At 40.5% G+C, this 14,620-nt stretch overlaps 1 protein-coding gene across 2 annotated transcripts in view; it reads right to left on the bottom strand.

The window, feature by feature from the left end:
- cad (carbamoyl-phosphate synthetase 2, aspartate transcarbamylase, and dihydroorotase) overlaps positions 1 to 14,620 on the bottom strand; it is a 174,802-nt gene that overhangs the window by 115,368 nt on the left and 44,814 nt on the right. For both annotated transcript variants that reach the window (XM_043682214.1, XM_043682207.1), the window contains exons 5-6: positions 6,468 to 6,609; positions 5,264 to 5,435 (exon numbers count right to left, since the gene is read on the bottom strand). In XM_043682214.1, the coding sequence (XP_043538149.1) occupies positions 5,264 to 5,435; positions 6,468 to 6,609 (314 nt within the window). The remainder of the gene's footprint in view (positions 1 to 5,263; positions 5,436 to 6,467; positions 6,610 to 14,620) is intronic.

The raw sequence follows: 14,620 nt of genomic DNA on the forward strand, positions 1-14,620 counted from the left end.
TGCCCTGCCAGTAGCAGTGGTGGACTCTCCCTCATTATGGGCATTTAAGCGGGCATTGAATAGGCATATGGAGGATAGTGGGCTAGTGTAGGTTAGGTGGGCTTGGATCGGCGCAACATCGAGGGCCGAAGGGCCTGTACTGCGCTGTATTCTTCTATGTTCTTTGTTCTATCTGTCAGAATAATAGGGTGGTTATGGTAGGGGATTTTAACTTTCCAAACATAGACTGGGTCTGCCATTGTGTTAAGGGTTTAGATGGAGAGGAATTTGTTAAGTGCGTACAAGAAAATTTTCTGATTCAATGTGGATGTACCTACCACAGAAGGTGCAAAATTTGGGGAAATAAGGCAGGGTAGGTGACCATAATTCTATTTGTTTTAAAATAGTGATGGAAAAGGAAAGACCAGGTCTAAAAGTTGAAGTTCTAAATTGGAGAAAGGCTAATTTTGATGGTATGAGGCAAGAACTTTCAAAAACTCAGATGTTCGCAGGTAAACAAATTTCTAAGCAGATTGCGGTTATCTGGAAAATGAAAAGCCTTCAGAAATGAGATAACGAGAGTCCAGAGACAATATAGTCCTGTTAGGGTGAAAGGAAAGTCTGGTAGGTGTCGGGAATACTGGACGACTAAAGAGATTGAGAATTTGGTTTAAAAAAAAAGATGGAAGCATACATCAGGTAGACCGAATGAATCCTTAGGCAGTAGAAGTATACTGAAGAGGGAAATCAGCAGAGCAAAAAGGGGACATGAGATAACTTTGGCAAATAGGGTTAAGGATAATCCAAAGGGTTTTTACAAATACATTAAGGACAAAAGGGTAACTAGGAAGAGAATAGGGCCCCTCAAAGATCAAGGCAGCGGCACGGTGGCACAGTGGTTAGCACTGCTGCCTCACAGCGCCAGAGATCCGGGTTCAATTCCCGACTCAGACGACTGACTGTGTGGAGTTTGCACGTTCTCCCCGTGTCTGCATGGGTTTCCTCCGGGTGCTCCGGTTTCCTCCCACAGTCCAAAGATGTGCTGGTCAGGTGAATTGGCCACGCTAAATTGCCCGTAGTGTTAGGTAAAGGGGTAAATGTAGGGGAATGGGTGGGTTGCGCTTCGGCGGGTCGGTGTGGACTTGTTGGGCCGAAGGGCCTGTTTCCACACTGTAAGTAATCTAATCTAATCTATTCTAATCTTTGTATGGAGCCACAGGAGATGGGGCAGATACTAACCGAGTATTTTGCATCAGTGTTTACCGTGGAGAAGGACATGGAAGATGTAGAATGTAGGGAAATAGATAGTGACATCTTGAAAAATATCCATATTACAGAGGAGGAAGTGCTGGATATCTTGGAACGCATAAAAGTGAATAAATCCCCAGGACCTGATCAGGTGTACCCTAGAACTCTGTGGGAAGCTGGGAAAGTAATTGCTGGACCCCTTACTGAGATATTTGTATCATCGATAGTCACAGGTGAGGTGCTGGATGACTGGAGGTTGGCTAACGTGGTGCCACTGTTTAAGAAAGGTGGTAAGGACAAGCAAGGGAACTATAGACCAGTGAACTGATTGCTAGAGGAAGTGGTGGAGGCTAGTACAATTGCAACATTTGAAATGCATCTGGATAGGTATATGAATAGGAAGGGTTTGGAAGGATATGGGTCGGGTTCTGGCAGGTAGGACTAGATTGGGTTGTAATATCTGGTCGGCACGGACAAGTTGGACCGAAGGGTCTGTTTCCGTGCTGTATATATCTATGACTCTATTAACTGATTTCTCTCCACACTTGCTGCCAGACCTGCTTAGTTTCTCCATAAATTTCTGCTCTTGTTTCACTCATCACTTGGCTCCTCTTTATTTTCAAACTCTTAAATTAGGAGGCACTTTCACCAGCAATGATAGCTCTCAGAACTTCCTCAGTTTCTGTAGTTTCAGCCTCAACATCTCGATTCAGCAATCTTACTGTGGCAAGTGTACAATATCGATCCTGTCCTCACTCAATACCTACACACAGCACCAAAAGCTGGTTAAGAATGGGATCCCTGCCCAAGTTCCTCTGTACTACGGAGGTTCCTGTAGTTCAAATTGAGATATCAACAGGCTAAGCTAGAAGTCAGTTCAATTGGCTGGGCAGTTGGTTTACAATGCAGAGTGACACCAACAGTGTGATTTCAATTTCCATATTGGCTGAGATTACCATAAAAGACTCTCCTTCTCAATCTCTCCCTTAGCTGGAGGCTTGGTGACCCTCAGGCTAAACCCCCACCAGTGGACCTTATCCAATGAGAGAGCAGCCTACAGTTCAGTAGGATAATGGCAACTTCACCTTTCTAACACAATAGTAATTCACATTAAGTTGGAAGTGTTGTGGTATGATTAAATAAAAGCTTTCTGATGTTAATATCATTGAACCTGGATTTTAAAACAGCAATGGAGTGGATTTCTGATCTGTTTAAAAAAAAAAGCAATGGAAGCTAGTTGTGTGACAGGGAGCAGGAAACTGCTGCAGTGTTAGTGGAAGATTGTTTAAATTGTACTGGTTAATCATAGGAAGTGTAAACAATGATAGCCAGTGTTTTATTTGTTTTAAGTTCAGGATAATCAAATATGATTTTAGTTTTGAAAACCCAGAGATTAAAAGTTTTCAGGCAGTCTAAAAGGAGATTAGAGTCAGATGCAGGCATAGTTTACCTCCTGCACAGTTACTGCAGTAGAGAAACTTTGTTTTCGAATTTACATTTCATTGAAGCACAAAATCTAGCAGGTAAGGTTAAATCATGGTTACAAGTTCAACTACATTAGACCAAAGGAAGTGGTTCAACAGTTGCTCGCAAGTCTGATGATTGGGAGATGTTAAGACTCCTGGAAAAGGAGGGTCAATAATCTTATAAAGGAAGAGGAAACAGAAAAAGAAGGTAGGCTAAGTAGAAAAGGGAAAGATTAGCAAAGATGACAAATGAACTTGCAGTACAGGCAGAAGTAACAGAATGTCTATTAAAGTGCAAGGAACTAACAGAGAAACTAAACAGCACTAGGTCTATATTGCCTCAGCTCTTTTCCTCTATATCGGGTATAAACTCCTAATTCCTGTGTGTGTTAATGACATGTGTCATTACACTAATCCCTCTTGAAGTCATTTTATCCTCCTCAATGTTTGCTCCATTTCGAAGTTCATGTCAAAGAACTAGGTATCTAACTCAACGGAAGAAAATACAAATAAACTTTCCAGAATACTACAGAACCAAGGAACCAATGAGAAAGAGGAATTGAAAGAAGATAGTAAGAGCAAAAACCATGTAATAAAGAAATTATTGGCTCTTAAATTTGATAGATCACGAAGTCCAGAAGTTCCATGTCTCAGGGTGTTGAGGTGGTGAATGTGTTGGTAGCAATCTTTCAATCTTCTACAAATTAAAAGGTCACACATGTAACTTCACTATTCAAGAAAGGGAGTTCTTTTTTACAAAAACAACTGGACACCAAGAAACCAATGGTAGGATTGTGCAGAAGTAACATGGATTTAATCAAATCAAATCACGTTGCTCACCATGCTGGATTTTGAGGATATAACCAGCAGAATAAATAAGGAAGAATGCATTGTATTTGTATTTTCAGAAGGTGTTTGATGAGTTCCCATATAGGAGATTGTTAATAAAATTGGGACTGGAAGTAATATTCTGGCATGGATTGAGAGTTGGTTATTGCACAAAAGCACATTAGGAACAAATGGATCATTTTCAGGTTAGTAGAGTGTGACCAGTAGGGTATCACGTGGATCAGTGCTTAGGCTGCAGCTACTCAACATCTCCCAATGATTTGGGTGCAGACCAAATGTAAAGTTTCTAAATTCCCTCATGACATAAAACCAAGTGGGAATGCATATAGTGAGGAGGATGCAAAGAGGATTCAAGAGGACTTAGATAGGCTAAGTGAGTAAGAACATGGCAAATAGAATTTAATATGAAAAAGAAACCTGAAGTTATACATTTCTGTAATATAAAACTGAAATGCAGGGTATTTCTTAAATGGTGAGAGTTTGGAAAGTGTGTGCAAAGGAACCCCAGTGTCTTTATTCATTCGTCACTGACAGGTAACTTGCTGCTAGGAAGACAAATGGTATGATCCAAGATGATTCAATAAAGAAGTCTTTTTGCAATTATGTAGCACCTTTTTGAGATCATATCTGGAGTACAGTGTACAGTTTTGCCCTCCTTCCCGAGAAAGGATATAATTATGATAGACCGAATACAATAAAAACATTCATTAGACTTGTATCTGGGAAAGACTGGAGTCACTGGGTCTGAGGTCCAAAAGAACGAGATGAGGAATTTTTCATTGGTTAATGAATCTTTGGAATTCTCTAGCTAGACAGCTGTGGATACTCAGTTAAGATGAGCTTCAAGACAGAGATAAATAGGTAATGTCATAGAGTTGTACAGCATGGAAAATGACTCTTTGGTCAAACTCGTCCATGCCAACTCTATATCCTAGTTTAATCTAGTCCCATTTACCAGCATTTGGTCCATATCCCTCAAAACCCTTCCTATTCATACAAGTGTCCAGATGCCTGTTAAATGTTGTAGAATTAACTCAGATATCCAGAGATACTTTAAACTAAACGGCAGAGGCAGAGGCAGAGGCAGACAGTTGCGCAGGTTTGCTGCTCGGTCACACAGCTGTGCAGGTTTACTTCTCCATTTGTTTCACTTCTACCTTCCTCCTTTTTTAAAGTGCTGTTGTTTTGATCTCTTTCCTCCCTAAAGTTCTAAAACAATGCGACAGTTTATAAAACAGTAACTACAGCTCCTAACATTTGAGGAAATCAGCTCCAACACTGAAAATACTGCAAAAAAACAAAGGGAACAGCTCTTACAGCCACAATTTTTCACGCCCTCCATCTTGGATTACCCAAAAACCTTGTCAGGACATTCCAGGACAGCTATGATCTAGGTGAATGGCAGAAAAGCTCAAAGAACCACATGGCCTCATTCTTGGTTCTATTTTATATGTTACTATCAGCTAGCTCAACTTAATAATAATTAATTCTAGGCACTTATGTTCCAACTGCAAAAGGAAATTTTGTATTCTCCAACTAAGTCACTCTGTAATCTTTACAAAAAAGTTCCTGCCACAAAACAAAAAACAAAAAAATGCAAGTCCAAACAAAATGAAGAAGGGTTTATGCCTGAAGCATCGATTCACCTGCTCCTCGGATGCTGCCTGGTCTGCTGCGCTTTTCCAGCACCACACTTTTCAACAAACAAAATAAACACTTACTTCATTTTATATGTCTTAGCTCCAATTGCTAATGAAAGAATCTGGTGACCCAAACAAATTCCAAATAATGGTTTTGGCTTCTCTTCACAAACAACCTTTCGGAGATTGCTTATTGTTAGTTGACAAAATTCAGGATCTCCCGGTCCATTACTTAGAAATAACCCATCAAACTCTGTAAAACACAGATTAATAATCTTTAGAAGGAATTTCAAATAATTAACAGATTCTTTCCCAGAACTTCACTAAAACTTCATTGATACCAAGGAACTTAATTTTCAATTTTAGGAGGTGGCTTAAATTCTCCAGTCTACTTTTTTATAGCTATTATCTTGGTGTGGCTTTAATCTTGCAAGAGTAAAGCAAAACTGACAGTCCTCACAGAGTAAAAACAAAACACGTGCATTTAGTAACTACAATATACATTTCAAAAGTTTCTAATTGATGACATAACAGATCTTCAAAAATTGCATGTGAAATCCAATACCAGCATTTACCATCTAAATTTGCTTACAAACAAAAACAAACAAACCATAACAACCTCCCCTTTCCAAAGGTTTAGTACCGCTTGAGAAATGAAGGTGCTTTTTGCCAATTTTTTTTTAAAAAAGGCTTTACGAGATCATGCCATAACACTATATAAATGACTACTTCCTGGCACATCTCAATTCTGTACTTTATTCTATTCCAGTTTTATCAAGAGTCTTTGCCCTATGGCTAAAGCCATAACATAAACCATGGTGTATCAACATAGACAGGTGAGTAGATGGAAGATTTTGGAATGCAGTACAATTATTGCAGTGCATATCGCACAGGCCTCCAACATTTCTTAACCTTTCATGCTAGGTAAAGTAATGCAGTTTAGGGTTGTGTCGCACTGGCCAATTAGGGAGGAAGGCATAAGCAGAAATAGTGTAGAAAGGCCTAATATTCTGTTCAGCATTAAGTGCTTAGAAGGATTACAACGATATTTCTGATACAGTACTTAATATAGTTTTGCAATGTCAATAATTCTAACATTTAAAAAAAAAATCTTTCTTGATTTGTGGATGTCAGGTCGGGCCACCAGCTGTGGCCCATTCCTAACTTCCCTCCAAAACAAAACAAAGTAGTCTTGAACCTTCATCTCAAACTGTTGCAGTCCAATTGATTCAACTTTTCTGTAGTGGCTTGAAACATGTAATACCTTAAATATATTTCTGCTCACCTTCATTACTAAAAGGATAATCCCATGGTACTACAATGACAGAAGCACCTCTCATACAGAGGCTTCTGATCTGGTTGTACTTCATCCCACAGTCCACTGCCATAATTTTCACATCTCCAGAGGGATTGTACACTTTGGGTCCCTAATAATAAAACAGATCATCTTTGTAACTTATGGAGCAGAAATGCAAGACATTAGATGACAGCAGGATATAGAGAAGCTGCAGAGCTGGGCAGAAAGGTGGCAAATGGAATTCAATGTAGCTAAGTGTGAGGTGATTCACTTTGGGAAGAATAACAAAAAGATGGGGTACTGGGCTAATGGTCGGATACTTGGTAGTGTGGATGAGCAGAGGGATCTTGGTGTCCATGTACACAGATCTCTGAAAGTTGCCACCCAGGTAAATAGTGCGGTGAGGAAGGCATATGGCGTACTGGCTTTTATTGTTAGAGGAATTGAGTTCCGGAGTCCTGAGGTCATGATGCAGTTGTATAAGACTCTGGTGCGGCCGCATCTGGAATATTGTGTGCAGTTTTGGTTGCCATACTATAGGAAGGATGTGGAGGCACTGGAACGGGTGCAGAGGAGGTTTACCAGAATGTTGCCTGGTGTGGAAGGAAGATCGTATGAGGAAAGACTGAGACACTTGGGGCTGTTTTCATTAGAGAAAAGAAGTTTTAGGGGTGACTTGATTGAGGTGTACAAGATGATTAGGGGGTTAGATAGGGTTGACAGTGTGAACCTTTTCCCGCGTATGGAGTCGGGTATTACAAGGGGGCATAGCTTTAAATTAAGGGGGGTAGATATTGGACTGAAGTTAGGGGTAGGTTCTTCAGTCAGCGAGTCGTAAGTTCATGGAATGCCCTGCCAGTAGCAGTGGTGGACTCTCCCTCTTTATGGGCATTTAAGCGGGCATTGGATAGATATATGGAGGATAGTGGGTTAGTATAGGTTAGGTGGGCTTGGATCGGCGCAACATCGAGGGCCAAAGGGCCTGTACTGCGCTGTATTCTTCTATGTTCTATGTTCTAAAATTTATGAAATCACAATAAGCCATTAGACAAAGCGTGTGGGGGGAATTTAGTTTCATAGCTGCATGTAAATAAAACCACTGCGCAGCAACTTTGCAACTGTGAGGGGTTGAATAAGACATGTGGAACAGTTAAATAGGATAGGATACATATTACACACACAAATACTGATGTTTTAATATTGTGAAGGCGAGCTTTTGCTGGCATCAATGCTGTAGCATCAGCAGCACTGAAAGATTTTACCATCAGCAGTAAGCCAAACACTGCCCTTAAATACAATTCAGGTGGATAGAAATACTAATGATGACAGGAATCCTATAATGTAAAGATGAATTGTAGCACTTTGTTACAAGAGACAAATCCCTTTGTTAATTAAACCAAACATCCAGAAAAACTCACCTTGCTTCGTAACCAATTAAAATATGAGTGACCAAGAACTCCCAAATTACACTAAAGAAAATAACTTCAATTTTATTCTTTAACTCTAAAAGTGAACATTAAACAACTATTCACAACTCCTTTTCTCTTAACTGCTCATTACCTGCCTCCAATTCTATAATATGCTGTTCCAATAAGACATTTAATAAAATTACATCAACTGAATTTCAAAAACCACACAACCGCTGTCTTCTTCAGTGCCTTTCTTCTTCCAGCTGAAGATCTCTCTAGGTCATCTTTCTTTTTACTGAGAGTATGTTTCATATGAGAAGGTACCTTTTAATGAAGTGTTTTCTAATTTCTGGAGTCCCTCTCGATGGCAGTTGTTCTCTCTGCAATTTTCACAATGTCCACATTTTTATTTCTTAACATTGGACTGTCTCATTGGTTCGATGTTAACAAAACGATAAATTCAAACTCAATTGAGTTTTAGTATTCCAGAGCATAATTTAAACTGACTGGTTAAATTTGAATTATTGTCAAAACAGCAACTAACTCAGGTATCCATTTCACAGCCATATTTTCAATTTTCCAGTACAGTCTGGGACTGCTATCTAGTCATATACACAGGTGCTTCTAATCTCTCAGTTCAGAACAGCATTCACTCTTTCTTACTGGCATTGAGTTAGAATTGGCTGGCAGACAGGAAAAATGTGAATAAATGGAACTTTTTCCTGGTAGCAGGCAGTGGGAAAATACAAGGATCAGTGGCTGGCCTACAGCTAATAAGAATATATATAAATGACCTGCAAACTTTCCAATTGCGCTGATGGCATAAAACTGGATGGGATGGAGTTGTAAGGAGGATGCAAGGAGGTTTCAAGGCAAATTAAGATGAATGGGGCAAACACATGGCAGATACAGTACAATGTAGCTAAATGTAGTTATAACTTTATTATGCAAAACAGGATGGCAGAATATCATCCTGTAAATGTACAAAGGAATCTTACACCAGTTAATGGCAGTATGCAGGCAGAAGCAGCAAACAGCTAGGAAGCCAAATGGTATATTGGACTTCATTGTGAGAGGATTGGCATTCGTAAGTAAAAATACCTTACTGCCATTATACAGGGCCTTGGGGGAAGCAATACCTGGATTCCTGAAAGCAATTACAGTCTCACTACAAAAGAAAGGATATACTTGCCATAGAGAGAAGTGGAGGTTCACTGCACTGATACCAAGGACAACAAGACCACCTAAGAGGAGAGACTGGTTCACGTGTCTGGATTCACTAAAATTTACAAGGATGAAACGGAATTTGATTGAAACATAAAATTTTAATATGGCTGGATAGACTAGATGTAGGGAGGATGTTTCTCCTGATTGGGAGGTCTAGAACCACAGATCACAGCCTCAGGACACAGGGTAGGCTGTTAGGACTCAGAGGAGGAAACATCCTTCACATGAAGGGAATTCTATACTACAGAAGACCGTAGATGCCAAATCACAGACTATATGTTAAAAAAAATACAAATTAGATATTAGAGGCGTAGAGGGGAGTGGGGAGAAAGCAGAAATATAATGTGATGTCAGCAAAATGGATTATTTAAATGGTGAAAAATTGCACCATGCTGCTATGCACAGGGACCTGGGTGTCCTTGCGCATGAATGTCAATGTTGTTTTGCAAATGCAGCAGGTAATTAAGGTGGCAAATAGAATATTGTCCTTAACTAAAATATTGTCCTCTATTGTCCGACAGAGATGGAGTTTAAAAACAGGAAGATTATGCTGCAACTGTATAGAGTGCTGGTGAGACCACACCAGGAGTATTGTGTACAGTTTTGGTCTCCTTCCTGAAAGATGTATTGGCTCTGGAGGGAGTGCAGAGGAGGTTCATTAGGTTGATTCTAGAATTGAGGATTGGCTTATGAGGAGAGATTGAGTAAACTTGGAATTTAGAAGAATAATGGGGGAATCTTATAGAAACATATGAATGAATAGGTAAAACCAGGAGAGTTGTTTCCACGAGTGGGTGAAACTAGAAGTAGGGGCATATCCTCAAAATAAGGGAGTGCAGATTTAAGGAGAAACTTCTTCACCAAAGGGTTCTGAAACTGTGGAATTCCCTCCCCAATGAAGCAGTTAAGGCTGCCCTAAAAACATTCAGCAGGGTAAAAATAGATCTTTGAACAGAAAGGGAATTAAGAGTTATGATGAGTGGGCACGTATGTGGAACTGAGCCCAAACAAAGATCAACTATGATCTTATTGGATGGCACAGCAAGCCCAAATGGGTCAGATAGCCTATTTCTCATGTTCTTAAAGCAGAAATGGCAAAAGTGAACTGATAATTTTGGGTTAAGGTAAAGGTCAATCAAGGTACTTCAAGCTTTAAGAGAAGGACGCAAAAGGAATGTAGTGGCAGTAGGCAACAGCACAATTGGGAGACTGATGTTTTTCTCTGCAGCAAAAAGTGAGTCCAGTTGGCTGTGTCATCTCCCCAATGTCAGAGCTCATGATATGTGGTAAGGGTTGGAGAAGAGCTTGCACTGAGAGGGGAGGATCCAGTTGTTGTGGTCCACGTAGCCACCAATAATGTAAACAAAGCAAGGAAAGAGGTGATGTATAGCCAGGATGAGGAACCAAGCACCAAAATAAGAAGCAGAACCTCAAACATATTGCAAGAAAAAAATGCCATTGTCCCAGAAGGCCATGGACTGCTTGCTCATCAGAAAACGATTGGTGGTGAATTTAACGGAAGGGTCACTGTGCCTCAGGTGAGGAATGAAGTTGAGTTGGCAGGATCTTCATAGTAACCTCAGCCAGTACCGAAGTTGAACCCATGCTGTTGGTGTCACTGTATCGCAAACCAGTCAGTCAATAGCGTTGCAGTGACAGACACTTAAGGGAATATTCTAGAAAGTGCAGAAGAGATACATTCCAAAAGTCAAAGACAATATTAAACTAAAAAACAAATTCTGTAAAAGGTAGGTGGCAGATCAGAAGGTTGGACAGAATAGAAGAGCAAAATATTTCTGAAAGATTAATAAGGAGGTAAAGATAAGAGCATAAAGAGAAAATTAGCGAAAAATATTAAAAGATAGTTTATTCAGAGATTTAAAGAGAATTAAAGTAAGGGCAGGTCTGGAAGAAAATTAGCCTGGGAGAATTAGTAATGGAATATAAAAGAGATGGCAGCAAAATGAACAGATTTTTTAATTAAAATCAGTCTTCATTGGAGGATACAAATAACACCCCAGAAATAGCTGTAAATCAGGAATGGACAGGGAGGCAGGAACTCAAGAAAATTATAATTATCAGGGAAGCAGTACTCAGTAACTTGTTAGCACTGCATGTTCACAAGTCCTTGCATCCCAATGGACTTCATTCTAAGTTGTTAAAAGAAGTAGCTATTGAGTTAAAGACAAAGAAAATTACAGCACAGAAACAGGCCCTTCCACCCTCCAAGCCTGCGCTAATTCAGATCCTCTACCTAAACCTGTCGCCTATTTTCAAAGGAACTGTATCTTTCTGCTCCCTGCTCCCAGTCATATGTCTGACTAGATACATCTCAAATAAAGCTATCATGCCCGCTTCTACCACGTACACTAGCAATACAGTGCAGGAACCCTTTACCCTCTGCATAAAGAGCTTTCCACGCATAGCTCTCCTAAACTTTACCCCTCTCACCATGAACTTGTGATGCCTTGTAATTGAGAACCCACTCTGGGAATAATACTTCTTGCCATCCACCCTGTCATTTCCCCCTCATGATTTTGTAGACCTCAATCAGATACCCCTTCAACCCCTGTATTTCCAATAAAAATTATCCTAATCTACTCAACTTCTCTTCATAGCTAACACCCTCCATACCAGACAACATCTTGGTGAACCTCCTCTGCACCCTCTCCAAAACATTCACATCCTTCTGGTTATGTGGTAATCAGAACTGTACGAAGTATCCAACTCAACATCCCATCCAATGAAGGGGAGCATGCCATATGCCTTCTTGACCATGCTCTTGACTTGTGCTGTCACATTCAGAGTAAAATGGACCTGAACACCCAGATCTCTCTATAAAATCAATTTTCCCCAGGGCTTTTCCATTTACTGCATAATTCGCTCTTGATTTGGATCTTCCAAAATGCATCACCTCACATTTGCCCGGACTGAACTTCATCTGCCATTTCTCTGCCCATCTCTCCAGTCTATATTCTGCTGCACTCTCCGACAGTCCCCTTCACTATCTGCCACTCCACCAATCTTTGTGTCATCTGCAAACTTGCTCATCAGACCACCTAAATGACCACCTGCTGATCATTTAGGTGCATCACAAACAGTGGTCCTAACACGGAATACCAATGATCACAGCTGTCCATTTTAAGAAACTCTCTTCCACAACTATTGCTGCCCAACTAGTTCTCTATCCATCTAGCTAATACACCCTGGACCCCATGCAATTTCACTTTATCCGTCAGTCTACCAGAGGGAATCTTACCAAATGCCTTACTGAAGTCCATGTATATGACATCTACAGCCCTTCCTTCAATCAAATTTGCCACTTATAGAGTCATTGAGATGTACAGCACAGAAACAGACCCTTCGGCCCAACATGTCCATGCTGACCAGATATCCCAACCCAATCTAGTCCTACCCACCAGAACCCAGCCCATGTCCCTCCAAACCCTTCCTATTCATGTACCAATCCAGATGTCTTTTAAATGTTGCAATTGTACTTCCTCTGGCAGTCCATTCCACACACGTACCACCCTCTGCGTGAAAAAGTTGCTTTTTAGGTCTCTTTTATATCTTTCACCTCTCACCGTAAACCTACGCACGCCAATTCTGGACTCCCCAACTCCAGGAAAAAGACCTTGTCTATTTCTCCTATCCATGCCCTTCATGATTTCATAAATCTCTCTATAAAGGTCACCTCTCAGCCTCCGACACTCCAGGAAAAACAGCCCCAGCCTGTTCAGCCTCTCCCTATAGCTCAAATCGTCCAACCCTGGCAACATCCTTGTAAATCTTTTCTGAACCCTTTCAAGTTTCACAACATCTTTCTGATAGGAAGGAGACCAGAATTGCATACAATATTCCAACAGTGGCCTAACCAATGTCCTGTACAGCCGCAACATGACCTCCCAAACCCTGTACTCAATACTCTGACCAATAAAGGAAAGCATACCAAACGCCTTCTTCACTATCCTATCTACCAGCGACTCCACTTTCAAGGAGCTATGAACCTGCACTCCAAGGTCTCTTTGTTCAGCAACACTTCTTAGGACCTTACCATTCAGTGTACAAGTCCTGCCAAGATTTGCTTTCCAAAATACAGCACCTCGCATTTATCTAAATTAAACTATTGGCCCATCTGATCAAGATCCTGTTATAATCTGAGGTAACCTTCTTCGTTGTTCACTACACCTCTAATTTTGGTGTCATCTGCAAACTTACTAACTGTACTTCTTATGCTCGCATCCAAATTATTTATGTAAATGACAAAAAGTAGAGGACCCAGCACCGATCCTTGTGGCACTCCACTGGTCACAGACATCCAATCTGAAAAACAACCCTCCACCACCACCCTCTGTCTTCTACTTTTGAGCCAGTTCTGTATCCAAATGGCTAGTTCTCCCTGTACTCCATGCGATCTAACCTTGCTAACCAGTCTCCCATGGGGAACCTTACCAAACGCCTTACTGAAGCCCATGTAGATCACATCTACCGCTCTGCCTTCATCAATCCTCTTCATTATTTCCTCAAAAAACTCAATCAAGTTTGTGAGACATGATTTCCCACGCATAAAGCAGTGTTGACTATCCTTAATCAGTCCTTGCCTTTCCAAATACATGTACATCCTGTCCCTCAGGATTCCCTCCAACAACTTGCTTCTTCAAAAGAATTCTATTATGTTGGCAAGACATAACCTTCCCTGTACAAAACCATGTTGCCTATCACAGATAAGCCCATTTTCACCCAAATGTAAATAGATCCCATCCCTCAGTATCTTCACCAGCAGCTTCCCTACCACTACGTCAGGCTCACCAGTCTATAATTACCCGGATTATCCTTGCAACCCTTCTTAAACAAGGGGGCAACGTTAGCAATTCTCCAGTCCTCCGGGACCTCATCTATATTCAAGGATGCTGCAAAGATATTTATTTCCTCTCTCGCTTCCCTCAGTAAGCTGGAATAGATCTCATTCAGACCTAGGGACTTATCCAATTTAATGTTTTTTAGAATCCCTCCTTATGCCAACCTGATCTGGTGTAATCAAACATCTATCCCTAACCGCAACACCCATCATGTCCCTCTCCTTGGTGAATACCGATGCACAGTATTCATTAAGAATTAAGTCAGTTGCATGGGTTTTGGAAAATTAAAATCAATTAGATTCAGGGAGAATCCATCGGACTGGAAAACAGCTCTGTAACTCATTTACTCTAAAAAGGGCAGAAAGCCGGAAACTACACATCAATTAGCTTCACATCTGACGTAAAGAAACTGTTAGAAGATATTATTAAAGATGTTATAACAGGGCAATTGGGTAGGTGAAAGGTGATCTGATAGAACATAGTTTTCTCAAAAGGAAATCACTTAAACTTTGAGTTCTTCAAAGAATGGTAGATGCAGGTACATTTAAGATACATTTGGACAGGTACATGAATAGGAAAGATTTACAGGGATATGGGGCAAACAAACACAGCTAATAGCCAATGTGGACAAGTTGAACTGAAGGTC

The sequence above is a fragment of the Chiloscyllium plagiosum genome, chromosome 3 (genome assembly GCF_004010195.1).
Source record: "Chiloscyllium plagiosum isolate BGI_BamShark_2017 chromosome 3, ASM401019v2, whole genome shotgun sequence".
NCBI classification, from domain to species: domain Eukaryota; kingdom Metazoa; phylum Chordata; class Chondrichthyes; order Orectolobiformes; family Hemiscylliidae; genus Chiloscyllium; species Chiloscyllium plagiosum.